General features: G+C 47.3%; 1 protein-coding gene across 1 annotated transcript in view; it reads right to left on the bottom strand.

Annotated features, from left to right (window-relative positions):
• LOC144820278 (uncharacterized) overlaps nt 1-27,940 on the bottom strand; it is a 988,894-nt gene that overhangs the window by 520,791 nt on the left and 440,163 nt on the right. The window contains exon 15 of the mRNA XM_078677866.1: nt 18,640-18,951. Coding sequence (XP_078533992.1) covers nt 18,640-18,951 — 312 coding nt within the window. The remainder of the gene's footprint in view (nt 1-18,639; nt 18,952-27,940) is intronic.

Genomic DNA, 27,940 nt, shown 5'->3' with positions numbered 1-27,940 from the left:
GAGAGCATACGCCTCTATAATTATAGCTTCATAACAGATATATGTATGTTTATATCAATACAAGATTAAGTGATGGAACCTTGTGGAAGATGCTACTTCTAATCTAGAAGGAAGAGCAAAGAACGAATATAACCCTCATCAGTAAACATCAAGGTAAATAAATAGATTAAATATAAGTATAAATATATAAAACAAAGCGAATGAAGGTAAAACCTCCATTATATATATATCAAATTTTTCTCATACCCAGAAAGGGAGTCCTTACTCTAGAGGATCAAAGATAAAGACCACATTTGGGCCTTTCCTTACAGCATAACTGCCAGTTTTAACGGTTAGTATAAGTGATCGAAGAGTATAAAATGAGCTGGAATGGAAGGTGTATGATTGCTGGGATGGAACGATTTCAAATAGGTTTAAAGACTGGGGAGACAAAATAGGATTCCTTTCATCCTTCATATTGAAATGTAATGCACTTTGCCTCGTTTTATTCATGCTGTTGTGCAATAGAGTCAGAGGATAGACAGAATGACATTATAGATAGGTAGCAGAAAGGTTTTTTATTCAATACCCAAGACCAAATGTGATCTATGACAGTCTAAAGCGGAGGATTAGTAAATTAAATGGTTTCGGATAAATACAGAGCTGTATAGTCTAAAATACAGCCGATTTCCTTTTCTTTTTATATATGTATAGATATAAAATTGTCCAATGAGAAAAGTGACCCCATATTGAAGTTTTTCCTGAAGGTGGCTCTGTATATAGTGATTTTAACCACCGAAACGCGTCCACGCCTGTGTTAACTAAGGAATCCAAAAAAAAGCCAAGGGCCATTCAGATACAAAGGAAATTCCTGTACAAATGGTTCCACGTAAATCTCATAGGGCTATTGGATCAAACTGATGCTTAAACAGGCAACCATAACTGTCTTTCTACTGGGGTTTTATTTTATATTTAATGATTGTGTTTTATTCTTTTATTACTGTGTTTTTATTGGGGGGCGGAGCTAGCCAGCAACTGTAATGGCTGCCTAGTCCCGAAGCTCCGCCATGCACTGCCTGATATATCCTGCACGATCCTTTCAAAGCAGCGTGAATACGCTGATTTCGGACCCTTCTGTCTACCCTGCTAGTGAGGACGGGGACAGATATCTCGGCGGCGCCGAGGACCGGGAGACGCGGCTGTGCGGGGCGGCGCTTGCGTCCCCGCGAGAACAGGCCTGAGATCAGCGGACTTGAGTGGTGGTGGAGTCCGGCCGACGTAGCGTTGCGTGCGGCCGCGGGCTCCTGCCTGTTACCGGCCCGGCGGCACTTCCGTCCACCCGAGTGCGGAGCTCATCCGGATGGTACAGCTGCCTGCTGCCTGCTGCCACGACCCCGGAACGGCGGCCAGTGAGAGCGGGACCTGGGCGGACGGTCCCCGAACCGGTGACATACAGGGGGAGAGGTGAAGGGCTGCAGGCCCCCCCCCCGCCGCGGCGGCGAAGGTACGGAGACCCATGGTTGGAGGGTGCCGGGCAACCTGATGTGGGGCAGACACCGCCGGGGGCCGCGCTGAGGACTGCCCCCCCAGGGAACTTGAGAGGCGAGGTGATCGATCCCCCGGGAAGGTTTCGCGCCATTTCCCTACGGCGCACGCTGGAGGAGGCGCTGTTGCAGGCCATAGCGGAGTTGCCTGGGTCAGCGTGGGCAGGAGGAAGGCCTGGTTACATTACAGTGGAGTGCCTGGTCAGTTGGGAGGCCCCAGGGTCCCTCCGCTTCCTCCTTATTCTGCTTCTTGTCTGGACTTCTGTTTAGCGCCTGGGCCAGCCGCGGCTGGGGGCAGAGGCAAGGTTGTTTTTTCACGTCACTTTCCACGATAGAGCTGATTGGGGGTATGGTGGAGTACCTGTAAACTGCAACCCCGTATCTACCAGCAGCATATACTGCCTCGGGGACCCCACGCCTCCAAGGGCACAGCTGGCGAACGCTGTGAGACAATGGGCAAGGGGGACCGGACCCAAAGCAAACTCCCCTTCTCTCAGAAGAGGCTGCTCCAGCAGAGCCTGGCCACGGAAGATGGCCCAACAACTCGGACGGAGGAGGCCCGGAGTGCTGATTCGGACATTAAAACCATGCTGCTCTCTATGGAACAGGGGATACAGACCAGCATATCTGCCCTGGGGTCCAAGATAGACGCCATGTCGTACAGGATGGACCGGATGGCAGAACGGCTAGACAAGCAGGCAGAGAGACACGACATGGTGGAGAGAAGGATGACGGAGGTGGAGGAGGCGCAAACGGACCTGGACACGGCACAAAAGAAGATGGAGGTTGATGCAGGTCCTGAGCGATAAGACTGAGGATTTGGAGGCGCGCTCTCGACGCTGCAATCTACGCATAACGGGCCTTCCGGAGAGAACAGCCACTGGTCCTATGGAAAGATTCGTGGAGCAGCTACTCACGAAACTACTGGGGGACGGAGTGTTTTCGGCATTGTTCACAGTTGAGAGGGCGCACAGGTCGTTAGCCCCGAGACCGCAACCGGGTGCGCCACCGCGCCCAATAATAGCAAAACTCCTCAACTACAGGGATAGAGACACTGCGCTCCGCCTGGCAAGATCCAAACAGCAGCTGCAGTACGAGGGGTCCGCCATCTCGCTATATCCGGACTTCACGGCGAAGGTGCAGGAGGAGCGAAAACAATTTATCCCTCACAAGAAGCGCTTACGAGAAATGGGCCTGGACTACGCCTTACTGTACCCGGCCAAACTGCGCGTCAACAAGGGAGGGCACTCCCATATCTTCACAGATCCGAAGGCACTGCAACAGGCGATGAAAAGGTGGGCGAAGGAACAGAAAACAAACCCAGAGCGGAACACCGAGAAAGAAGGGGCCGACGGACAACTAGATGAGCAGGACTGATCACTGTCTGATGAACTACCTTACATGGTCCGGCATGGAAATCCCGGGATGGAGGTGTGCTGCTTTTCCCCTGGAGGGGAGTAGAGAAGTTCCTTGCCTTGCGAGACTGTGGCTGAATGTACAGATAAGTGATATTGCAGGGGTATACGGGGTGGGGGGGTCCGCCCGGGTGGCGGTATGCTACACATTTGGTCCGGATATGCTATGGGACCTGCTGCAGGAGACTATGTGAATGACCATTGATGGTTATAAGCTTGGACCTGGGGACATTGGCAGGATGTAGCCCTGGGCACGATAGGGTAGATCAGGGTGCGAAACAGACAATCTTGATAGGTATGATTGCTGCGTTACTCCTGGTGGTAGTGCATGGCGGGAGCGGAGGGGGGGGCCACAAGAGAGTTCTGAGAACTAGGCAGAGACTATGTCACTTGGCTACCTGCTTCCCCGCGTGTTTAGCACAATGTTGTGGTGGATGAACCTAGTTGGGGTTGGTCTGTTGGGGGGTGGGGTGGGAGAGCTATTGTCAGGCCGGGTTGGGGTGGGTCTGCTGTGGGTGGGGGGTAGGATTGTCTTGAGGTGGATGCCACAGGGACGGATAAGTTTGATGTTGTTGTTGGGGTGGGTTGGGTGGGCAGGGGACCGGCAAGGCCAAATTGGGGTGGGTCTGCTGTGGGAGGTGGGGGGGATATTGGGGATTGTTTATGTTGTAATGCCATTTTGTTTGACTGCCACCGCGCCAGAAATGGGGTTTTGTGCTCTGTAACTCTATTTGCACGCCGGCGGCGTGCGTGCCGCATGTGCTTCTCGCTCATCTCCTCCCCTGGGGTGTGAGACCGTTGCGAAGTACCTTGAATTCTGCAGCCGCTCACTTCGACAATGGCTGAGCACGCTGCAAGATCGGAAGATCATGCTACCGACACCTTGAGGGCACTGACGTGGAATGTAAGGGGTCTTAATGACCACAGGAAGCTTTGAAAGGTCCTCAGTTACTTGCGCAGGCACCATGTTGACATGGCGCTACTCCAGGAGACACCTCCCACTCACCAGCAAGATGCTCTTGACTAGGGGTATTCTTGGTCATAGTGTGGCGGCGGGCTTTACCACTCATGCCAGGGGGGTGCTCACTTGGGTTAACCCACGTTCTAAGCTAACACTGACTCCCCTAGAGATAGACCCAGAGGGGCGCTACACGATATGTAAGTGTCATGGTAAGGGACACGACCTACTGGTGGTGAATGTTTACGGCCCAAATTACGACTCCCCCGACTTTTACAAAGGTTTGGCGCAGAGGTGCAGATCATTCAATGGTGGGAAGCTGCTCTGGGGGGGTGACTTTAATTTGGTTTTGAATCCTGACCTGGATAGGTCGACAGGGCCCCCAAGAAACCCAACTGCGGCGGCCTTAACTTTGCAAGCCGAGCTGGTTCAACTGGATTTACTGGACGTATGGAGGAGCAGGCATTGCTCTAGAGGGGGGTACACACACTACTCTGCCTATCATGAACTCCACACCAGAATTGATTATTGGCTAGTATCACAATTGTTAATACGTAGTGTCAGGGACTGTCTGATATTGCCTCGCACTCTGTCGGATCACTCCCCTCTCCTCCTGATTCTAGACACTGCCCTTAAAAGAATCCCGCCGTTTACTTGGCGATTCCCTCCATACTCTTTGCTGGACGAGGTATTCCGGGGTGAACTGGCGAACGAAATAGAAAACTTTTTTTACACCAATGTCGGAACTGTGGACAGCTTCCAGACGGTGTGGGAGGCGTTCAAGGTTTTCATACGTGGCATAGCTATGTCCAAACACTCTAGCGTCTTTAAATCCATTCGGCAGAGACTGCAGCACCTGGAGACGCAGCTCTCGGACCTAGAGAAGAGGCAGCGGGATGACCCGGAGGGGGGCGTCATGGAGCAAATTAAACTCTTAGTGGTTGAATACAATGAAGAGGCAGATAGGGAGGTGAAACATCTGGGTAAATATGCCACAGCCCGAACTTACAGCGAGGGAGAACGACCGGGCTCCCTTCTGGCTAAAATAGTCCGCTCGGAAAGACGTCAATTGATAGTCGGAGAGCTGGTGTCGAGTTCGGGAAATACCCTAACAGACGAGGAGGAAATCACGGCCGAATTCAAACACTACTATTCCGGTCTTTACAAGTCCAGATCGTCCGGAATGGAAGAGCAAATAGATGACTATCTGAGCTATATTTCTATGCCACAACTGGCCGACTGGCAAAGGGAGTTCCTCATGATGCCTATTCAGAAAGAAGAGATAGTCGAGACGCTGGCGGGGATGCGATCCGGAAGTGCCCCGGGGGCAGACGGGGTAACGGTGGGCTTTTATAAGGCATTCCAAGAACAACTGGTGCCGTTTCTTTCCACCCTCTTTGATGACATCTGCGTCGAAGGCAGTATGCCTGCATCTATGCGAGAGGCGCTAATTGTTGCGCTCCTTAAACCGGGGAAGTCCCCCTCCGAATGCAGCTCGTACAGGCCACTGTCGCTAATGAATGTAGACGCGAAACTTTATGCCAAAGTGCTGGCGACACGCCTGGCTCTACTGGCGCCTGAGCTAGTCGCACCAGAGCAAGCTGGCTTTATCCCCAGCAGGAACCTTACCTACAATATCCGTACGGTCCTAGGGACCATGCAACATGTGAAACCGGAGAACAAGGCGTTGGCTGTCTTCCTCGACATGGAGAAGGCCTTCGACTCTGTGGAGTGGCCCTTCATGTCGAGGGTGCTCAGGAAGTTTGGGTTGGGCAAACCCTTCCTGCAGATGATAGGCTCCTTATACTATAAACCTAAAGCTCGGCTGCGTATCGGAGATAGGGTCACAGATGCTTTTGACATTAGTAGGGGCACCAGACAGGGTTGCCCACTGTCTCCGTTGCTGTACGCCCTGGTGGCAGAGCCCTTGGCATGTGCCCTTCGTGAGTACCACAGACATGAAGGCATTAGCTTTCCCACATATAAGATCTGTATCTCTACATACGCGGATGACACCCTCTTATACATTCGGGACCCGGAGACGAACCTATCTCCAGTGCTGAGAGAGGTAGTGCAGTTTGGGGCCCTCTCTGGGCTGCAAGTGAACTGGGGCAAATCGGTAGCGTTCCCGCTGACTCCAGTGACACGTCCCTTTGCCATGGAATACCCATTACAGTGGTCGGAGGACTCGATTAGATACTTGGGGGATACAACTACACCCTGACCCGGATATCCTAGTGCGGGAGAATTACGGAACTGCCTACAACAGGCTAGTCGATGATGTGAACAGATGGTGCAACCTACCGCTTTCCCTGATGGGGCGTATCGCCCTGATGAAAATTATAGTGCTGCCCAGGTTTCTGTTTCTTTTTAGTAACATTCCGGTGGTCCTCTCCAAAGCTTTCTTAATATGTTAACTCAAACGCTGGTTAGACTAGCCTGGGGTGGTAAACAGCCCAGAGTACGATGGCAGACTCTTATTCTTCCGTATGAACAGGGTGGCTTAGGCGCTCCGGACTTTGAGAGATACTACCGTGTAGCGCAAGCGACGCACCTACACACGTGGATCCACGGAGATCGAGATATCCCGCACGTGATCATGGAACGTCTGTTTACAGACCCTCTTCCTCCCCAGGCCACAGTGTTCGAACCGGCCACTCGCCGTGTGGGACTCCTGGACTCCATAACGACGAGCCACGCTTGGCATGCACTGGTGAGGGCGCAGAACTGCGTACTGCTATACTCTCCCCTTGTTCCTATGGAGTGTGCTGTATGGCTGGCGCCGTTGCGTGAGAAAGGGGTCCTTCGGGCCCTCGCCCAACTGGGCGTCTCTACGCTGGGTGACCTGTTTAAAAATGGCAAGGTTGGATCCTGGGATCAGATTGCACCTGCGGGGACACCTGGGACGCTATTGCAGCGCTTCCACTTCCACAGGATACGTGCAGCCTTCCAGGAACTTTTGGGCTCGGACATGGCAGAACCCCCAGAAATTACGGAATTGACTTATGTGATTAAAACACCTTTGTCACGCCACCTGATCACCCGGTTATTTAAAATGGGGTTTCATCATGGTGAACAACCACCGTCTAAAGCCCGCCTGGCATGGCAGAATGACATGCAAATAACGATAGACTACGCAATGTGGGCATACTGCTGCCAAAATACTAGAAGGGTATCGCTGAATGCTAGGCATAGGTGAATTCACTTTAAATTCCTGCAAAGAGTATATTATACTCCGGAGCGCCTGCACAGATATGGGCTCCGTGCAACTTCCAAGTGTGAACGCTGCCACGCTCCTGTTGCTGACTTTCTCCATCTGGCGTGGTCCTGCCCTGGTATAAATGAGTTCTGGGAAGACATTCCTTGAACTGGGCCGGATTCTAAATACTGTTCTCCCGGTGGACCCAGCGTTGGCGCTGCTGGGATATTCCAAAATGCTCCCCGCGGCGGTACGTCGCCTGGCTGACATGGGCCTCCTTCTGGCCCGACGGGTGATAGCATTCTGCTGGATGCGTGGTCCCTTGCTGACGAAGCGTAGATGGGCCAGGGACATGTTATTCCGCAGCACACAATCGCAGGAATACAGCGAACTTCTCCCACCGGGCAACAGACCCAAGAACTTTTGGGGGCTCTACCAAACTTACTTAACCACTAAAGACAGTGTAGATACAGCTCAGGAGGTGATGGAGGACGTCATGGATCGGCGGGGCGAGGCGATAGATCCCAGTGGCAGTTTACCCTAAACTATACAGTCTTGAGGGGGCAGTTGGGGATTTACCCTTCGGGCTCTACATGCGGGACTGGTGGGGGGCCTAGAGGGTGTCGGGCGACAACACATACACTTTCACACTACCGCCCACGGACTGTACAATTCTCGTACAATCTGAGGACCTTTGGGAGGGGGAGGTGGGCACATTTTTGGTATTGTTGCGGGCGGGGTGGGACAGGGTACTGAACTATTTATCGGAATACTAGTTAGGTAGCGGAGCAGTCTTGGGTAGAAGGCAGGGGGGGGAGATTCAGGGAGTTGGGTACGGACACTGTTTTCGGGTAACATCATCAGCAGCGTATTCTGCAATTTGTAGCCTTCACAAAGACGAGCACGGTTTGGGCACTCCTATTCGGGGGCGGAGGGTTGCAGCAGGGGGGTGCTGACGCATTATGAACCTAAAGTAGTTGGCATACTCTATACTACACGCTGCCGGTCCTCCGGGCTGTCGGCTTGATAGCTGTGTTCCTTGCCATATACTCTGCACTACTGCTCCTCACCCTAGCTGCCGGCCCCCGGGTTGTAGGCGGAAGCTGTGTATGTTTGATGGTACCGAATAAAAGTTTTTTGAAATTAAAAAAAAAATAAATAATAATTACTGTTTTTATTACTGTCTTGCAACTTTGGACCACATATAGTGGAATATACAGATTGTGAAAAGAATTTGAATATATACATGTACATATACTTTGGGAATATTTCCAAAATTTTAATCTTTAGAAAAAAAAGAGAATTTAATACAAATAAAACAGTGTAAGCATTACATTTTAGTTTGAGAGTATACTTGGGATCTGTGTCCGCTTTTGGGGTAAAGTAGGTGTATGATGAAGTCTAGGAGTATAATAATTGTAAGGATGGTGTGAAGGCATGTAAGATTTTCCTCCAGGGATTTTCCTATTGGCTCAAGTTTGACCAGTTTGGGTCATTAAGTTTCTCCAGCAAGCCTACTACATTCCAACTCATGACCTGAAGGGCCTTGGGTATGGGTGATCCAGGAGTGGAAACTCTGGTGTTCGGGACCCCGCCCCCTTCAATCTTGATGGTTCAGATCACTTGGAGAATCATAATGATTGGACAAAATCTTCGACCCAGAGTTCTGAACATGCCCTCTAACCAGCGCCCTGAAGACAGCCAAGAGACCCCTGGCCAAATGACCTTGTAATCACAGGTTTATAGAAGTAGCCCAGGGGCAGGACTGTGATACAACTGGGAAATTCTTGGCCAGATCCAAAGTTCTAAAGCATTAGAAACATCTCTATAGGTGTTAAAGTTGACATTGCAGTCGCCCACAAAACATTTAGGGGTACTGCCTATCCATCCCCACCCTATGAACCATAAGTATTTCATCATACGGCCTCTGTTTGACTTCAGAGCGAACGCTCTCAGCAAGCCAGTGGACAGCCTAGTTCTTAAGTTGATGGTAATCTATTTCAGTGTACGATACAGGCGGGACAGGAGCAAAGAACCAGGACATAAGGGGAGCTGGCAGGGGGGTGTAGCAGATTAACAGAAGAACAAACTTGAGCCCCCACTGGAGCTTTCTGCTACAGTGAGGCAACCCCCACCCCCCTCCCCTGCGCTGGATTTAATGCACTTTAGGCTCTCCTGGGCCCTGCCCACAGGGTAGCACTAGCAATGGGATGTCCTTGAGCTGTGGCAATATTACTTGGGGGATTTCAGATACTTCCTGCAAATGAGGCACGCTTGTTGTTTGCCCCTGGAGCAAGACCTAAAATAGTAAAAGAGGGCTGACCCATACAATGAGGTATCTCTAAAAGGAGGTGCGTTCCCCTGAATGTTAGTCAGGAAATTCAAATTATGAGTCATTCTATTCAAAATTAATTATTGGCTTGGGGGAGAGCTGCTGGGCCCATCAAGGATGCTGTGGTTCAGTCAAGGAGCCAGGTCTCGAGAGCCTTCCTGAATTGAGGCAGGGACAGAGTACTTGCGGTGAAGGAGTAGGATGTTCCAGGTCTTTGCTATGAGGTAGAAGAAAGATTTTCCTCCACCTTGCGGATACTTTCTTAGGTGACTTCATATCTAAATTTGTTTCAGGTCAGCAACTCTGGTTGATTGTTTTAAGACTGTTTTGAAGGGGGTGCTTTTATTCTTGCTGCATTAGAAATGAAAGCCCCATTAGTCACAATGTGCATATCATGAGCCCGAATCCCTTCTGCGAAGAGTAGGCTGAATAACTATGAACCTAGGCTTCAGTGAAAATTAAGAATGCAAATTGAATCTCGTGAATGAGTAACTAATGCAGGGGCATAGCTCTCAATGTCCCAGGTGCAGTGGCACCGAGGCCCAGGGGTGACCACTACACCCCAATTGTAGCAGTTGAATTTTTAATATCAAACCTGGCAAGGGGGCCGTTACTGCATATATTCAGGCCCATTAGCTTTTCCGATACTACTGGAGGAATGGAAAATTAACATGGAACATTTGTGCTCTTTGAGTGCCCTCAAAGGATAATTTCGCAATTACCAGAATATATGCATATTCAACACTTGGCAGATATCTTTCTATTTTCCTTTTGTTTACACAAACTATTTACCTCCGGTAACCATCTTTTTGATGGATACTTCACTATTCCTCATCTTTAGAATATTCTCAAGCGAAAGACGAACCAGAAGAATTGAAAAACGCATTACTCCAGCGTGCCACTATGCGGTGCCATGAGGCTCTGCATGGACTGCCCCAGGAGTAATGAATGGAGTAGCATAAAGCACAACCTCTGCATGTCATCAGTTTGACTCTGTCCGTGCCTTCGACCGCGAAGCCCAACAGATACACCACCGTGCAGATTCCTATATTGGGACCTATTTATGTTGGAAAAAGTTCATTGCACAGATAGGGGAGGTGGGGGGGCAGTGAGGAATCTGCGGTTCGATAGAGCATCCACCAGAAGGAGTATTACTGAATGGAAGTAACTTTGTCTGATGGATATTTTGAACTGCAGATTTCTCACCTTTAGAATAGATCCCAAAGCAGTACCTCCCATGGAGGTGGGTCGGTGGAACAGCGGAACGGCTCAAATCAAAAAGTCCTGCAGGACTGAAAGGGCGAAATGCCTTTCCAGTCAAGGAAGTAATGCTTAAAGGAAAGTAAGGACCAAACTGAAATCCCACTGTGGCATCACAAAGGGATTCGTGGGAAACCTTTGTCAAACCTTAAATAAATGCAAAACAGTTGATGGACAGAATGCAGAACAATGTCATACATTCACCCCAGTACAGAGATCTGGGCCTAAATTCGTTTTTTTTTTAACTGGGGTGGTGTGGAGAGCAAAAACACGATGGATTTAGGCCCAGATCTCTGTACTGGGGTGAATGTATGACATTGTTCTGCATTCTGTCCATCAATTGTTGTTTTTGCAATTGTCACCCCTAGTGGGATGGGTATGCTCAGATGCGAGTCCCATGCTCTCCACATCACTGGAGTCAAGCTATCCTGGCTGAAGACGGCTGATAGCCAAAAACCGGTCCTAGGATGCTTGATTCCGGTCCAGGAAAGACATGGCTTGGCAGTTCGGGCTGGACTGTTCCCATGAGGCACAGGGTCAAGGCTGATTTGCATATGGCCATGTCTGAACTGGGGTGGTGTGCAAACAATGGATTTAGGCCCAGATCTCTGTACTGGGGTGAATGTATGACATTGTTCTGCATTCTGTCCATCAATAGTTTTTGCAAACCTTAAATAAGCCTCATCACAACAGGTGATTTAAACAAAGATGGCTGGTCTACAAAAAGGCTGAAAGACAACAAAATCATTTAACCATCAGTGGTGTTGTCCAGGAGAACCTGTGATTCTGGGCAAATCACTTTATCTCCCTGTGCCTAAAAAACATAAATGTCCATCTGTAAAGAAACTGATGCTCATGTAAAGTGTTTCAATACAGATGGCTTGGATCTAGATAGTGCTATATAAGAGACTCTAAACAACAAATTAAAAAATCGTGAAACTGCAACTTATCTAGAATGGCCCAATGAAAGTGAAGCATTGTGAATAAGTCAGGAGTGACTTCGGCACATTGCTAGTGAATTGCAATAATATCAGGATGCGTGTCATTTGGAGATCTAGGACTGACTGTAGCAACACCCTATTCAGTCATTCATTGAATTATGGGAAATAAAGCAATCCAACATCAGCCATCACTTTCATGAACATCTGCAGGGCACTGATTAGGTCAGAGGGAGCAAAACAAACTACAAATGCTCATGGGGTACCTTGAACTGCAAGTAGCATCTGTAGGGCTGTAGGGAAGGTACAGGAAACTAGGCAACTGCATCCAGTGGTCTTGATCTAGGGCAGGCACAACCTAGGCCAACATGAGCATCTTGCATTTTTCCTTTCACAAGGAGGAGCTCAGAAAGGTGAGATCTAAAATAGGACAAAGGCCTCCGGTCTTCTTTGGCATGAGGAAATAGTGGAAGTAACAGCAAAGCCCTAATCCGGGGCTGTAACCCTCTGTATGGCACCTTTGGGCCAAAAGGGCATGCACCTTTAAGATTAACAGGTGCTACTCTGAAAGCTTCTCTGATATGGGTGAAAGATGCAGCAGGTTAGAACAGAACAGCAGAGCATACTTATTGAACGATCTGAAGGACTCATGATGTAGGTTATATTTTGCCACCCTAGGAAAAAGGGTCTGATCCTGCCTCAGAGTGGTCATGTGCTACTAAGAACACGCTAGACTGGATTTTGAGGCCGCTGCTGTAGTAGTGGGGAACTGAGAAACTCATTGCCCCTGGTGGCCTGGACATGGGCTGCTTGACCCTGGTCCCAGACAGGACTTGGGTGCCTATTGGGGAGGTGGTGCACCTCAGCACCATGAGCGGAGATTCCCAAGGAAAGCACCACGGCCCGGATATCTAAAGTACTCCAGGGATGTATGCGCCTTCTTCCCAAACAGGCAAGACCCATCAAAAGACAACCATTCAGTGAACAGGCTGCCTCCAGAGAAGACACAGGAGCTCCTCCATGTGGGACGTCAATTCCAACTGCTCTGCCGTAGCAGCCCATAGTGTCCAGTCTGGATTCAACAACATTTGGCCGCATCTTAATCATCCTGGATTGTCTGGGCCAGGAAGGCCCTAACCTCTTCAGGGACAACTGGTAAGATTTGGCTCACCATGTTCCAGAAAGCCTAGGCACATTGTCCTAAGCAGCAGTTGCCACTGAATGGCCTCCGGGTTAGGCTGGCCGCTAAAAGAACTTGTTTCTAGAATGCCTCCATTCTCTTCAACAGTCTGGGGCGGGGTGTAAATAAAGAATTTCGGTTTACCTGGCCCAAAAGTTGGGATATCACAGATCGACCCAGTCTTTTGGTCTGACCATTTCATCATAAAATTTGCCATCAATAGCATACAAGCCCTGGCAGCCTGCCCGACCAAACCGAAAAAGAGCAGGCCATGGAATAAGATCACCATGGACGCCTTTGCTGCTCACTTCACTCCTCCTACCATCTCTAAGAGCACCAACCCTAGCCTAGCTGCCATGAAATTTGAATCGGCAATCACTCTTGCATTGGATGACATCGTCCCTGCACGTGTATGTAAACCCCCCAAAAACAACTCACCATGGTTTACGCCAGACCTGAAGCAAACAAAATTCTCTACCAGGGTGGCTGAAAGGAAATGGCGACACACAAAAAGTGTCCAAGATAGGGAAACCTATAAAGCTGCGCACCGGCAGTATATGAAGGAAATAGCCGAGGCAAAAAAAAAATCTACCTAGGAAATAGGATCACGTCAGCAGCCAACTCACAAAGAACTTTTTAACATTGTTAAGGAATTCACAAATCTATCAGGTTCTCAGCTGGTACCCCCCGACACCAAGGAGTGGGTAGAATCTGTAGCCTCTTACTTCCATGAGAAAGTTAATGACATCCACAAATGCTTCCCCCAGACGACGATAACTTATCAGTCCGCTGTCCCAGACGTCAATAGTGGCAATGACTCCAACCATCAGACTGTCACGTTAAGAGAGTTTTCACCTTTCTTAGAAAAAGAGGTGGACCAAACCTTGCTGAAAATGAAGTCTGGAGCCCCAGGAGACCCTGCCTCTCCGCAAGTTCTATCCAAAATTTCCCCGGCACTGATCCCTGCCCTAAGCATTATCCTCAACCAAACCCTTCTTCACAGTTCAGTCCCTAAGCACTGGAAGGAGGCAGTAATACAGCCTATTTTTAAAAAACCATTAGCTGACCCAGATCAACCTGTCAATAATCGACCAATCTCCCTTCTTCCACTATTTGGAAAAATTATGGAGGCCCTAATAAATAAACAGCTTGTTACCTACCTTGAGTCCAACAAATTCCTCGACCCTTCCCAGTCCGGCTTCAGGGCATCCCACAGCACTGAAATGGCCCTGTTGGAGGTAGTGGACAATATCAGACTGACTTTGGACTCCAAACAATTGGCTATATTGATCCTGTTGGACCTTTCTGCGGCCTTCGACACCATCTCACATCGCGTTTTATTAGAGCGCCTTGCAGAGGTTGGTGTCGAGGGCGCCGCACTTCAATGGCTGACAAGCTATTTAGGTAACAGGAGGTCCATGGTCCAGATAGGCTCGCACTCTTCCATTTACTATGACAGCGGTAAGGGTGTTCCGCAGGGATCCATATTGAGCCCGACCCTTTTTAATTTATATGTCTCCCCCTTGGCAAAGGTCATCAGAGCACATGGTTTTGGAACCATATCTTATGCCGACGATACTCAAATCCTTATCAACATCAATCAGAACCCTGACGACATCAAAAGGAGGTTCAAAAACTGTATGGTCGACATACATGAATGGATGACCAGGAACTATCTTATGATGAACGCAGGAAAGACTGAGGTCATGTTGTTCGGTAAAGCCGACAAAATCTGGTTGCCAGACTGGTGGCCAGCATCCCTCGGTCCCTGCCCAGCCCCCAAGCCCTTTGTCAGGAATCTTGGAGTGATTATCTATGATAAGCTAACTATGTCTGAGCACATCAGAAAAACCGTGGGCACCAGTTACGGCTTGATGCGCAGTTTAAGGAAGATATTCAAATGGATCCCACTCTCAGCACGCATGCCCCTAATTCAGGGACTTATTGTCAACAGGATAGACTATGGGAATGCTTTCTTTTCAGCCATCAATTCAACACTTCAAAATCGACTACAGGTCCTCCAGAATACTGCCGCCAGGCTAGTACTTGATTTACCCCCTCGCTCCCCCTCAGTCCCTTGCCTTCAGACTCTGCATTGGCTGCCCATTCAAAAACGCATACAGTTTAAACTATGCTGCCTAGTCCATAAATCGGTTAATGGTCATGGACCTTCCTATTTTGAATACAAGCTCAAGGCCCATGTCCCAGCCAGAATGCTACGATCTTCCAGCAAGGCCCTTCTCACTGTACCCAGAGTTCGGACAGTCAGAAACGGTGACAGAGCTTTCAGTAAAACCGCCCCAGAAGCCTGGAACTCACTTCCCATTCAGATCAGGCTAGAGCCTGATCATGTGAAGTTCCGGAGACAGCTGAAAACCTGGCTTTTCTAGCCAGATGAGCTGCCCTCGTTCTTTTGGGGTTGAGGGTCAAGATGTTCCTTGCTTGCTAGCGCTCCGAGACCTTCGGGTGATTTATGCGCGTTATAAATGCAAAAAAATGGAAATGGTAATGGTGGAAACTTGGACTACCTGGATTTCTCGTGTTGGGTCTTGTATTAAAAAAAAAGTCTTAGTCGCATGGGACCGGCTTGTGGCTTTTCTTTGATTGTTTACAGGTGGGAAAGAAGGCTTAGCCTAGGTGCCCAGTAATGTGGCAGTTATGACCTAAATGAATGGCAGTAGAGGTTTGGAGGAAGTGTGTACAGGCTGTAGTACTTTCGTCCGAACATTCATCTTTACTTTTATTTCAATTTTTAGCTCAAAACCTCTGCTGTTTGTCATATTACCACAGCAAAGAAAGCACTTTGTTGAACTTGGAAGGGGCCCTACTATCCAGGTATATGAACAATCCACTGACCTATTGTAAACCCCTATAAAGGCTTTCAGTGTGGGGTAAATCATCCCTATTATCTCTGATGAAGGCCGGTTGACTGATCAGAGTCAGAACCGAAAAGCTGTTTGAGCACTTGAGGGCAGTTGCGCCATAGCATTATTCTATCCACTGTGGATCGGTTGCATCAGGGTGGATTCAGGACGCTACCTCAGTCGAGACAAGCTTGGCTCGCAGTCTGACAACTATTGGTGTGGAGGAGCCCTCCTGAGCCTTTGGGTAGAGGTCGATGTAGACAGAGTGCAAGTGGGCACCGAAGCCCGTTCCAAACCAGAGACTGGTTCAGGTGGCACCATGGATGACTCAATGGTAATAACCCAACTGGAGACCTCAGTGGAACTATGGGGCATGAAGGTGCTCCAGAGGAAGCCGGCAGGGGGGAAATATGTAACACCACAACTTTAAAGCCCTTAGTTTATTGCGACATCAATGGCACAGGAACCTGAGTGCATCAGGATCAGCTGCAGAATCAGCTCCTTGGAAGGGGACACGGAGTAAGAGCAAGAGGCACCTCGACATCCTCAAGAATTGTCCGACAGTGTATCGGGACAGGGACAAATGCTACTTGGCATTCTTGTTTTTTCGTTTTGATTTACTGGAATACCTGGATCACAATGGGGACTTGTTGCCGGACTAGCCCCAAGTGCTGGAGTGGTCGGAACCCTCGAATTTGAGTGAGACTTGTGTACCTTCTTACTGTGTCAGTGACTTAGAGCTCTGCTTAACATTCACAAATATCCTTCAGAACCATGAGAAGACACTATCTGCATGGCTTGAAACGCATACCAAAAACCAGACATACGTTTTGCTGGTCGGTCAGATATTTGAGACAGTGCAGACATGTAAACCATGTTTTTGAAGGGGACATGTTTATTGGGAAAAAATGTGAAGAGTTAAGTGGGAGAAAGCTTTCAACCCACATATGAAGGCACGGAAAGAAAGGAACTGATGTTCACACACAGAGGTGGGCTTACATGCTGCTCAGTTCACTTCCAGGACAAAGCATAGTCAATACAGAGCAGTATAGGGGCGCCTACTGCCATACTTGAACAATGGCATTTCAAATCTTTCAGATCCAGTACGGCACCAGGGTACATTGTAAAGGTGAGGAATCTGTGGTTGGAAGTATCTATCAGAATTCTACTCTTTGCTTTTTGTAAGTGTAAGGTTTGGTTATTCCAGTTCACCATCTCTGCTTCCAGGGTTCCAGTTCTTGTAATCAAATCAAGTGCTCTTTGCTATCATGATCCCTCTAGCCCTCCTTTCTATTCCTCAGACTGGCAGGCTAAAATTAGAAATCGAGTAATACCTCATAATGACAATGTGTATGAAAAATCTGTTATTTAATTTTTTTATTATTTTATGTATTCATTTTTAGTTTGGGCCAATTTTAAATACTTGCATTATGCATGAGACGTTTACATTTTTTCAAAACGAATTGTATTATGTTGCATGCATTTAAGTAAATCGTGGATGAAGTATATTAGATGAGTAACTTGGGCCAAAGAGCCCTGCGCTTCAATTGTATTTGGTGACTGGTGTGATCAGACGTGGGTCTCTTGCACACTGTGCCACTGGATCCAAGCAATACCTGGCTGATGAGCCCAATAAGAGCAAAACCAGTCCAGGGTTGCCTCTGCCAAACTCGATCTGAACATCTCATGGTGCAGCCACGAGAGACCTTCACTGGCTTCCTATCAAAAAAATTACTCCAGCTCCTCACGCACGCCTATAAAGCCCTGCACAATGTCGTACCTGCATAATTTAACCACCACCTCTCCTTCACTCCTACTAGACGTCTCTGCCAAACTGGCCCTGGCCACTATCCAACAGATATGCAAGACTACGGCTGCTGGAAGATCCTTTTCCTACCTCACTGCCAAGACCTCAAACTCATTGCTTCTGCACCTCAGACATTCACCATCGCTGCAGCAACTCCGGAAGAACCTCAAGACATGGCTCTTCGACTGAACCTCAGACCTCCTTCCCCGTCCAGTACATTGACCCTTACGGGAGAGTAGGTGTGATTTACAAGAAACTTGATTGATTGCTTGTGTTCCGGTTTAGGACCCCAACCAGGAAGTTGGGCTGGACTGTTCCCACTAGGGCACGGTCATGACTGATTTGCATATGACTGGTTCCAAACTAGGGTGGCATGGTGGGTGAAAAAAGAGGACTTGGGATGCAGCCTGAGTGACTGACTGTGGCAGAGATTAATTCAGGCATTCCATCCATCGCCTTGTTTTGAAGCCTTCAATTCTGTTATTAGCACTTCACAAGATACCTGGTGTGCACAAGTCCCAGAAATAAAAATATAAAGGATGGCATCAGTACTAAGCTCAGCCACTGTTAATTATTCCGATCCACATTCTAGCCCATTATTTTTGTACATTGTAATACTGCAGAGAGGAACCAACTATATGCAAATCAATCTTGGCCCTGTGCCAAAAAGAACAGTCTAGACTGATTAGGTCCTGTACTATCTACACAGATACAAAGACCCGGCTCCCTTACCTCAATATGCATGGGACTCTAGCAGTAGCTCACAGATGAACTAACCTGACTGAAATAGATCTTGGGCAGTGTTGCTAAATAGAAGATTGCATTTTACATGATCCAGGAGGAAACTGCAACTGGGCATAACAAGTTACTCAAAGCAGGCCTTGCATTTTGTTTAAAGGTTCAAGTTATCAGCACCAGTCTCAATTTAATGGGGGAAAGTATTCTGAAGCAAACTACTGTTCAAAATTAATCTAAGCGGGCTGATCAGAAAACCTCAACACATGATCAATACTGCTGGAATGAATCATCCAGTGCAGCAGCTGAGCATTAAATCAAATTCTTAACCCCACTGGCCATCCTTTCAGCTTCCATGAATTTTTTTTAATAAAAAACAAGCCACCCGTCTTTGATTTCTACTGTGACGACGTCACACTGAAACTCACCAGTGTCATTGGAGCTCCAAAGTATGGCATTTGATTTGATGTCAAGAAACACTTCGGCTACCTCCGGCATTGGGCCATTCCACACGTCCCGCACTTCACCACCACTGAGATTCATGCACTGTAAAGGTTTGGACTTTTCAATCCAGTACAACGATGCCCTTTTCCAGTCTAGAAACATCTGCTGAATGGTCGTCTGGGCCTGGTACAGCTTCTTTGTTCCCATTCCTAAGAATCTGGTCACCTGGATGTTTGTCCCATCACAAGACAGCCAGTATATGTTGCCGGTTCCAACGTCTACCTTTGCAGTGCAAACTAAAAATGAAAATCAGAGTTACAAAAACTTAAAATGGGTAATAAAAGAGCAACATTCATAGATTGAGATAATAGACACTTGCCTTGGACCCGTACTTTTCAAAAATTCTTTACACACAGTACACTCACTGCAAGCATGTCAAACTTTGATAATGATTCAACTTTGGGGCAAATCTCAAAAGGCGGTTTACATTTAGCAAAAACTATGTGGTAGAATTAAACTATTTTCCTCCTACAGTAATGTCCATTTTGTCCCTATATATTTTTTGTCCTTCGCAATAAGTCGTTTTGGGCACACGTTTGTGCAACCAAATCAGTTCATGACATGAGTTGGAGTTCCACCTTTCACGGTACACATGACCGTGAAAGCAGGTTATTCAATTCTAATCTTTAGTACCAAGTAAGTTTCCACCACACCTTTTTGGGAAAGTGTCTTTCAGCACGATGTACGCCTCTGCTGACTTTCCCTTCACCAGCTGATGAGTACCCTACAAGCATGCTTTGCTTTCAGGCAGGTTGTGTATGGAGCACACCCTGATACTACACTTTGGCTCAGCACCGAATACAAAAATGGTCCTTCCTTGCTCATTGCAGACGGACATTAAGCAACCATCCTTGGTCAGACCTGGCATCGGCCACATAAGCATCTCGCAAGTCACACCCAGCGCGAGATTTGCAAACCATCTCTGCAGTTTCCTAGTAGAGGGTTATTTATACTTTTTCTGTGAAGTAAAGAGCAAGCATTTGTGATGAAGGACCGCAGTACTAAAGCAGTAATCACTGCAACACAACCATTCAGGAAATATTGATGGTCAAGCAGTCATCTTTTCCCCTTACATTAACTCACGGCTCCAACAATCTAGTTCCCTCAGTAGAACTTGTAAGGAGTGGGAAAAAAAGGCCTTTGGGAAGCGGAGAAAAAGGAGGCTTATCTAGTACTTGGATGGAATCCGGATAAAGCAAAGTCAATGAGATAGTTCACGAAATTCCCTTTAATCATGCTTGAACACTCCTTCTAAGATTTAATGAGGACCTTTAAGATTTAAGTAGCTCCAAAATACCGGTCACCATTTTGAAAATAACCAATCATGGAGTAGCACAACTGAACACCAAGTGGAGAAAGGTTTTCAAAGTGGAATTAAATCCATTGCACTCACATCTTGTACAAACTGTTGGGTTTTCATTGGCCATACAATACTTGCAAGCTTCAGTTCATTATTGCAATGAAGTCCTTCTTCATTTGTTCTGAAGAGTTACCACAATGTGTTTTAACAAGTATTTCAAGCCGCCACTGGAAGCTACTAGTTAATAAACAATCCTTCGGTGGGAACACATGAACAAGAAGAACTTCAAAGACAACAGCTATGGCTTCTTTTTAGTGTGTGTTCTACGTGCTGTAATGACAGATGCTGCAGGCAGCTATTTTAATACAAGAGTGCATGTACCAATGGGCCTTGTAACAAATCAATGGTTCTACAGAGCGGATATATCAATGAGATACAGTAACATGTGCCAAGGGTGTCACCAAGAGCATGCAGAAGACCAGAAGCATCAGTACAGTTATTGGCATAAAGCATTAGCATAATGTAAGGAGAATAAGCACAATTTAATGATCAGTGAATATTAGCTGAGGTGTCCGCGCAACGTCTACAACGGCTAATTTAGAAAGATGCAGAATGGCGACCATGTACTAGTTTTCAACTAAATAAGCTTTCTGCAGGCTACAGCGAGTACTCACGTGCAAGAGAAAATCAAAGGCAACATGCAGGAGGCAACAGTAGGAACTAAGCTCAGTCCAGGACCTGAGCAAGAAATAAGAGCATGCCAAGGGGCCCCGTGCAGCAGATGAGTAGTGCCATATAAGTAGATCAGGGGTAGGGCAGCAGGGCTTCACATGCAAGATGAGCGAGTCACAAGTGGGCAGCAATCATTTGAGCGATCACCGAGATGGTGCAAGTCAGGGTAGCAGCACATTCTGTGAAAGCCAAGCAGGTCTCCATGGTCATGCACTGCTTGAGGGGGGTCCACCAAAGCCATGGGCAGAAAGTGCAGGTTACAAGAGGTCTATGCAGGAAGGGCTTATGAAAGAATGGGTAAGCAGAGCCCGGGGCAGTTAGTGATCAAGTGCAAAAAAATAGTCAGTCACTAGAGCCTATTCAACATAGGTTGTGTTGGTCAAGTCATGTGCGGCAGGATATCACGTGCAAGAGGCAATGGTGCAATATGGACTAATGAGGCCCACCCTACCGAGATGAAAACAAAAAATTCCCATAGTCCACGCGAAGTGTCAGCAGCACAGATCACTCAACCAAGCCACCACAGAGGGGGACTGGAACGTGCATCCAATGAACTGCAGGGGCCTAAACTAGTTCTCTGGCAAGATGAGCACCTCACCAAAGCCCTGCAGCATCAGTTTGAAAAGCCAGGACACAGTAGGAGGAAGGAACTTTCATATATGTAGGACCTGCTGCCACCCCCCACCGTGCCTTGAGACCCACGCAGGTGAGTAGTCATGCTTAACAAATACTGATGGATTGATATTTAATGGAGTATCTGAAACCCGAAGCAGCAGGGAAAGCAGCAACACAGCATCAGTCTTCCACTTGGACTGTAACATTCTTCACACTCCCACATTCTAATTCCACATTACATAGCAGGACTCCATGAAGACAACCCAACAGATCATTTAAAAGAGCAGCAGTGGATCTGCAGACTATTCCAGGCGTCGAGAAGAAAATGTTGCTTCTCATGAATGAACGGTGCTCTAGAGTCGGAGGAATGCACGGATAATCAGTCGATAATATGTAGAAAGCATAGTTCAAATACGCACTGGCAGCTTCAGCAGGAAATATTCTAGGATCCCGAAGAAGGAACACCTCAACACTCAGACATCTGCAAGAGGAGCAATCACCAGGGTTTGGTGGGAGAGAAGCACATACATGCAGAGAAACATGTGCAGAGAGAAAACAATGGAAGCCTACTGCAGAGCCTCACTTAGGCAGCACCGCCAACCCCCCTCAGAAATGTTCAAAGTCCTGTCTGCCAGTCACTACTGCCTGCAGGCATGCCATGCATCTTCACCGCATATTGATTTCCAGTGTGCCTTTGTGGTATTTTGGAGTTTTGCGTGATAACCAGAATGGTGCTCTTAACTCATCATTACCTGCACTGAAGCAGTTAGTGGAGCGAATGCAAAGGCAAGACAGAAGGTGAGCTTTATCCCAATGTTTTGTTGTGCCTGGTTTAAAGGGTGTGGGGTATGAGGGTGGCCTATATGGGAAACATCCGTGCAATGAGTAGTGGAATGCACTTTATAATCTTGTACCTGAGACTTGTCTGAATCTGAAACATTAAGGGGTGAGACAGGTGTTCTTGCCTACCATCCTTGAAAGTGAATTGGTTAAGATTCTTGATCGGAAATGAGTAACATTAAGGCAACTCAAGAAGATATGGACTGAAGGGGCCAGCTCACCCAGTCAAAAGCCTTCGTTATATCAAGGGTGATTATCGACAAAGGGAGGCCTCCCCAAGTTGCTATATCTATTGCATCAAGCAGCTGACTTAACTCCTGAATCTACCTGCCCTTAAGGAATCCTTTCTGGTCCGGATGTATCAATTTGTCCACTACCGCTGCTAATCTTCCGGCCAGAATCTGCGTGAAGATCTTATAATCACTATTCAGCAGTCATATAGGTCTGTAGAATTAATTTCATATTGGATCTTTCCCTGCTTTTTGCAGAAGGCAAATAGTTGCTTCCTCTCAGGTTTTCGGTATAGCAGACCCCCAGAAAAAGACAAAGTTAAATAGTTTTGTTAACAATGGGCAATCTCCTCTTTAAAAGCAAAATAGATCACATTTGGAAGTGCATCCAGACCCGCCACTTTACCCCTTTTCAATCTCTATTGCTCCTGCTACCGCTTCAGTCGTTATTTCGGAGTTCAGCAGCCCCCTTTGCCGCTCTGACAGTGTTGGAATTGGCAAGTCCTCAAGTCCTCAAAGTATTTCTCGACTTGCTCCTCTGTGGCACTGACATCATTAATAAATAATTAATAAAGGGTTTGGGAAAAAACTGCAAAGGCACCCTCTATCTCCCTGTCCTTGCTTTGTCCTTCTATTCTGATAACTGGAAACCTATTCTGGTTCTGTTCAGTTTTTTATTTCCAAGCCAGGAGTTTGCTGCACACCTCCCCATATTTGTAGTGCGCGAGCTTACTCACCTTGCATTTCCTCCTGACTATTCCCTCCAGAATACAGGGCAACTCTGCATTCCTTATTTCCTCCTCACCAATAGTAACGCCGAGTCCCCTGTCCTTGGTCTCCCATCCTAACCATCTCATCCAGCTGTTCCAATCGGTTTTCTATGGAGCTTATTTTACTCTTGCCAGTCTTATTTATTTTTAAATGCGGCAATGCTAATCAACCTACCCCTAGGAACTGCCTTATAAGCATCCAAGGTTACTTGGACTGAGGTGCTCGTACCGTTTGTGCACAAGTAATACCTGGTTACCAATTGTCACAATTTGTTGATCTAGCAATAAGGTTCTGTCCAGAGTCCACTTGGAAGGGGGGTGGGGGGGGGGGTGAAATTCACCCACTTTCAATTTCAACTGCTGATTGGTCTGACAGGTGGGCTGGTAGATATTACTGTTTTGACCTTCCTACTTTCCCCTTTCTCAACTAGGAGCTGGTCAATTCTAGAGGCATGACCAGGTCTCCTATTCCTGAATGTACATTTTTGTTCACCCATCCCTTTCCCTTTCCATGCGTCCTACAACCCAAAATCATACATGCAGCGTTTCAGGCCTGCCCTCATTTGGGGTAGATTCGACTCTAGGGACGCTTTTATATTTGGCCACCTATCTTTCTTGGGGTCCAATAATAGATTAAAATCGCCACCCAAAATTACAGGAGCTGAAAACTCCCAATAGCTGGTTAAACAAAGATTGTAATTTATTATTTATTTTTATTTATTTCAACTTATAAGGCGCAACAGCTACCCGCAGTGGGTTTCCCGGCGCCAAGGGATAGACTGGAGAAGAAAGAACTACAAGGCTTTACAGAGTGGAGCAATAAAAAGAACTGTTTCTGAGATTTATTGTTGGAAGAGCCAAGTTTTTAGACCCTTACGGAACCTGACAAGATCAGTTTCCAGCTTCAGCCTAACAGGCAGAGCATTCCAGGATTTGGTGCCCAAATGAGAGAATGAACGACCTCCCATCTTCACCAGCCTAAATCTAGGCACAACAAAATCTCCTTTGCCGGCAGATCTGAGAGTACGGCTGGGTGTATAGACATGGATGAGGTTATGGAGGTACCTAGGGGCAGAGCCTTGTTTTATCTTGAAGATATAGCATAGAGCCTTAAATTTGATTCTGTTCTTGATTTCCAACCAGTGCAAATCGCGAAGGGCTAACGATGCAGATGTTTTCCTTGGAACATTGCGTAACAATCGTGCGGCCGCATTTTGAACAACCTGAAGTTTTTTCACGGTTGTCAAATCGGCACCAAGATATAGGACATTTCCGTAGTCCAGGCGAGATGTTATTAAAGCCTGGACCACCGTCCTTTGTGTGGGAACCGGAAGCATCCACAGGATTTTTTGGAGCCATTTTAATGTGGCGAAGCAAATGGCAGCCACTTTTACAGCCTGTTGTCGCATAGTTAGCTTGTCATCGATCAAGAACCCGAGATTGCGTACTTGGGTCACAGGTGTCGGGGTAGGACCCATACTCTCAGGCCAATGTTGGGGGCCCCAGAGATCTTTGTCCTTACCCAGGATCACAATCTCAGTTTTGTCTCCATTTAATTTAAGGAAATTTGCCCGCATCCATCTTGCCACTTGGGCATAATGGTGAGGGGTCGTCCGTATTTGGACTGTAATAACCTGTGATGACAAGGTTTCCCCTGAATCTTTACTTTTACCACCACCCATCTCCCCTTCGGGTCCGAGTGAGCCTCCAGTATTACGGCTTTGGCTGCTTTCTTAAGAATGGCAACCCCCGTACTAAACTCTGGTTTGTGCAGATTGAGGGGTCTAGCCATTTTACCTTCCTTATTAACTCCTCCCATTCGAACTTTAGCAAGTGAGTTTTTCCAGGATGATCTCACTATCTGCCGCTCTCAGATATTCAAATATCTTCTGCCTCCTACTCCTAACCCTCAACCCATTTACATTCTATACAATATACTAATTGACACTGAATCTATGGTCGTTGATGCAACTTAGGTCCTTGGCCTCTTCCCTTGCCAGAAAGGTCTTTAATCCACAAATTGGGGTGTTTTTTTTTCTTCATTTTTTGCCTATATGCTTCCATAACCCATGTGAATATTTGCGTATCAACAATATTGTGCATCCCCCCCCCACCAACCTCCCCCCCCCCCGGCCCCCCTCCATAAAGAGTACCTGCCCTTCTCTGGGTGAATCATTTGCCCTTCGAGGCCCTGTCTGCCTTGGCCACTGCCTCACACATTGTTGTGATTTAATCTGTCCTCTGAATGACTCAATTTCTTTGGAATCTCTAAGGTTTCCGGCCTGGTCATTCCACCGAGGCAGTGATATTGGCCGCTCAGAACACCTTGAGGTCTAATGCTGACGGGGACCTGCACCAGGCCTTGGTGTTATTAGATCTGTCCGCCGCGTTTGACACGGTTGACTATACCATCTTGGCCAACCGTGTCGAACAGGCTGGACTTCGAGATTCGGCTCTGGCCTGGATCAGGTCCTTTATTTCAGAACGTACTCAGTCGGTTCGTCTGGGTTCTTTTACAGCTCCAAAAAATATTTCCTTCTGTGGGGTTCCCCAAGGATCTTCCTTGTCCCCTTTATTATTTAATTTGTATATGCGGCCTCTTTTGTTCTCCTTACAACAGTTTAATGTTGATGTATACAACTACGCAGATGATCTGCAGTTGGTTTTTGTCTTAAACTCAGACAATGCGGCTGAGGATTTTCGAGCAACCATGTCCTTTATTCAAAGGTGGATGTCCTTAAACCACCTTAAGCTAAATCCGGGAAAAACGGAGCTCATTCTACCTGGGAAGAGTGAGATCAGTTGGAACCCTTGTTTTTGGCCATCGGACATGGGCTCGCCTCCTGAAAAATCCCGTACAACAAAAAGTTTGGGAGTGACTCTCAGTGAGGATCTCTCCTTGGAATCTCAAGTTGGAACAGTGGTCTCTACGGGGTTTTTCCAACTGAGGAAGATCAAGAAAATAGCACATCTCCTCACAGGTTTGGCCTTAATTCAAGCAGTCAGTGCTCTCGTCCTTTCTCACATCGATTTTTCAAACGGCCTCTATTTGGGGGCTCCTATCGGCCAGTTGAAAAGATTGCAATACCTGCAAAATCAAGCAGCGAGACTTATTTGTAAAGTCCCGAAGTGGGAATCGATCAGACATGGACTGGAGACTTTGCATTGGCTGCCTGTGGAGCAGAGAGCAATGTTTAAGGTGGGTTGCATTGTGTTTAAGGCTTTGGAGGGCAAGGGTCCCATGTTTCTTAGACAACTGCTGCGCAGATATCAACCTTCGCGCAGCCTGAGATCTGCCCACAAAGACCTACTTGAGGTTCCCCGTTTTAAAAGGAAACGTCAGGGAGGCAGCAGTTTCCAATTTTTAGCTGCCTCATTGTGGAATTCACTCCCCCTGACTCTGCGACATAGCAGGGACCTCCTTACTTTTAGGAAGACATTCAAAACTTTTCTTTTTTCTCAGGTTTATTGTAAGTAGCGATTTGCGTCTTTTATGTACTGTTGTGTTTGACTCTCTCCAGCGCCAAGAAGCCTTCGGGCGTATGTGCGCTTAACAAATAAAAAATAACATAACATAACATAACAAGATTGTGCATCTGGTTTTGCCACATGATCCTTAAAGACGCAGGGAAGTGCATTTGTGCCGTTGCCCCAAATGATTTTAACTCTTGATTGTGTTTGCCCAATTCATTCCATTGACTGTCTTGGATGTCCTGGAGATAGATATCGGAGTATATCTTAAATGACCAACCCCCTTTTTATAAGTACCAGCCTTAAGCGCCTCAATTAGGATTGTCTCTGTTAGAGACCAGGACTGGAAATTGATTAGGATTTTTCCCTGCCCCGGTTTTCCTGAATGGATCCCTGAGGGCCTTCTGCATCCCTCTTCCCAGTGATGTTACTAGGCCAGGTATAAACTCACTAAGTAGTTCCACTACAAAGCTCTTGACGTCTTAACATCTTTCCCCTCAGGGATATTTAACGACCTCGGGTTATTCCTCTGGGTATTATTCTCTAAAAATTCCATCTTGTCCTTAAGGTCTTTCTCTTTCGCCTTTAATGCCTTAATCTCGCTCCGATTCTCCTCAACTTCTTTTACTTGGGTCTTTCAATTAGGCGTTTACATCTGCCACCCGGTTCATCAGGGAGTTAATTTTTTCCTCTAGGGCCTCACAACTCCTGGATCTTGCCCTGATTCCTCAGAGGTGGCAAACTTACCTCATATGAAATCATAGATACCATCAACCTTTCCACCCCATAGAGTGGTGAAATTTCCTTAAGGTTTTGCGGCTTGGCCAGCGCTGGGGTTGATCTTGCTCTGATTCTGGGCGCATTCTCCCCCCCCCTTGTAGTTCGGTGCCTGGAACCGCTTCATGGTCCCTCATTGCTAGCACTTGGAATGTACTGCTCAGCACAATACCTTCCCCTGCTACTGTCCCATCACCCTCCTCTGTTGACATATCAGTGGCTTTTTCCCCCGAGATGGTAGGTCGCTTACAGCAGACTCCAGTGAAGGCAATCTGTCTTGAACCTTAAAAAAGGATTGCAATGAGGTGGTGATAGTTTTCGGCCCGTACCCCTTTCCCTAGATGACACCAATGGCAGTGGGGTAGGGTATTTGAAGTGCTTCCCCTTCTGTTTGAGAAATATGAACTGGAACAGGTGCTGAGCTTTCATTCGCGATAGCGATAGGGGGAGATGTATGCCTAAATTCCTGGTTCTCAAGCAGTAACTTATA

The sequence above is a fragment of the Lissotriton helveticus genome, chromosome 2_1 (assembly GCF_964261635.1).
Source record: "Lissotriton helveticus chromosome 2_1, aLisHel1.1, whole genome shotgun sequence".
In the NCBI taxonomy this organism is placed as follows: domain Eukaryota; kingdom Metazoa; phylum Chordata; class Amphibia; order Caudata; family Salamandridae; genus Lissotriton; species Lissotriton helveticus.
Note: the sequence above shows the minus strand (reverse complement) of the source record. Positions and strands in the feature narration are given on the sequence as shown.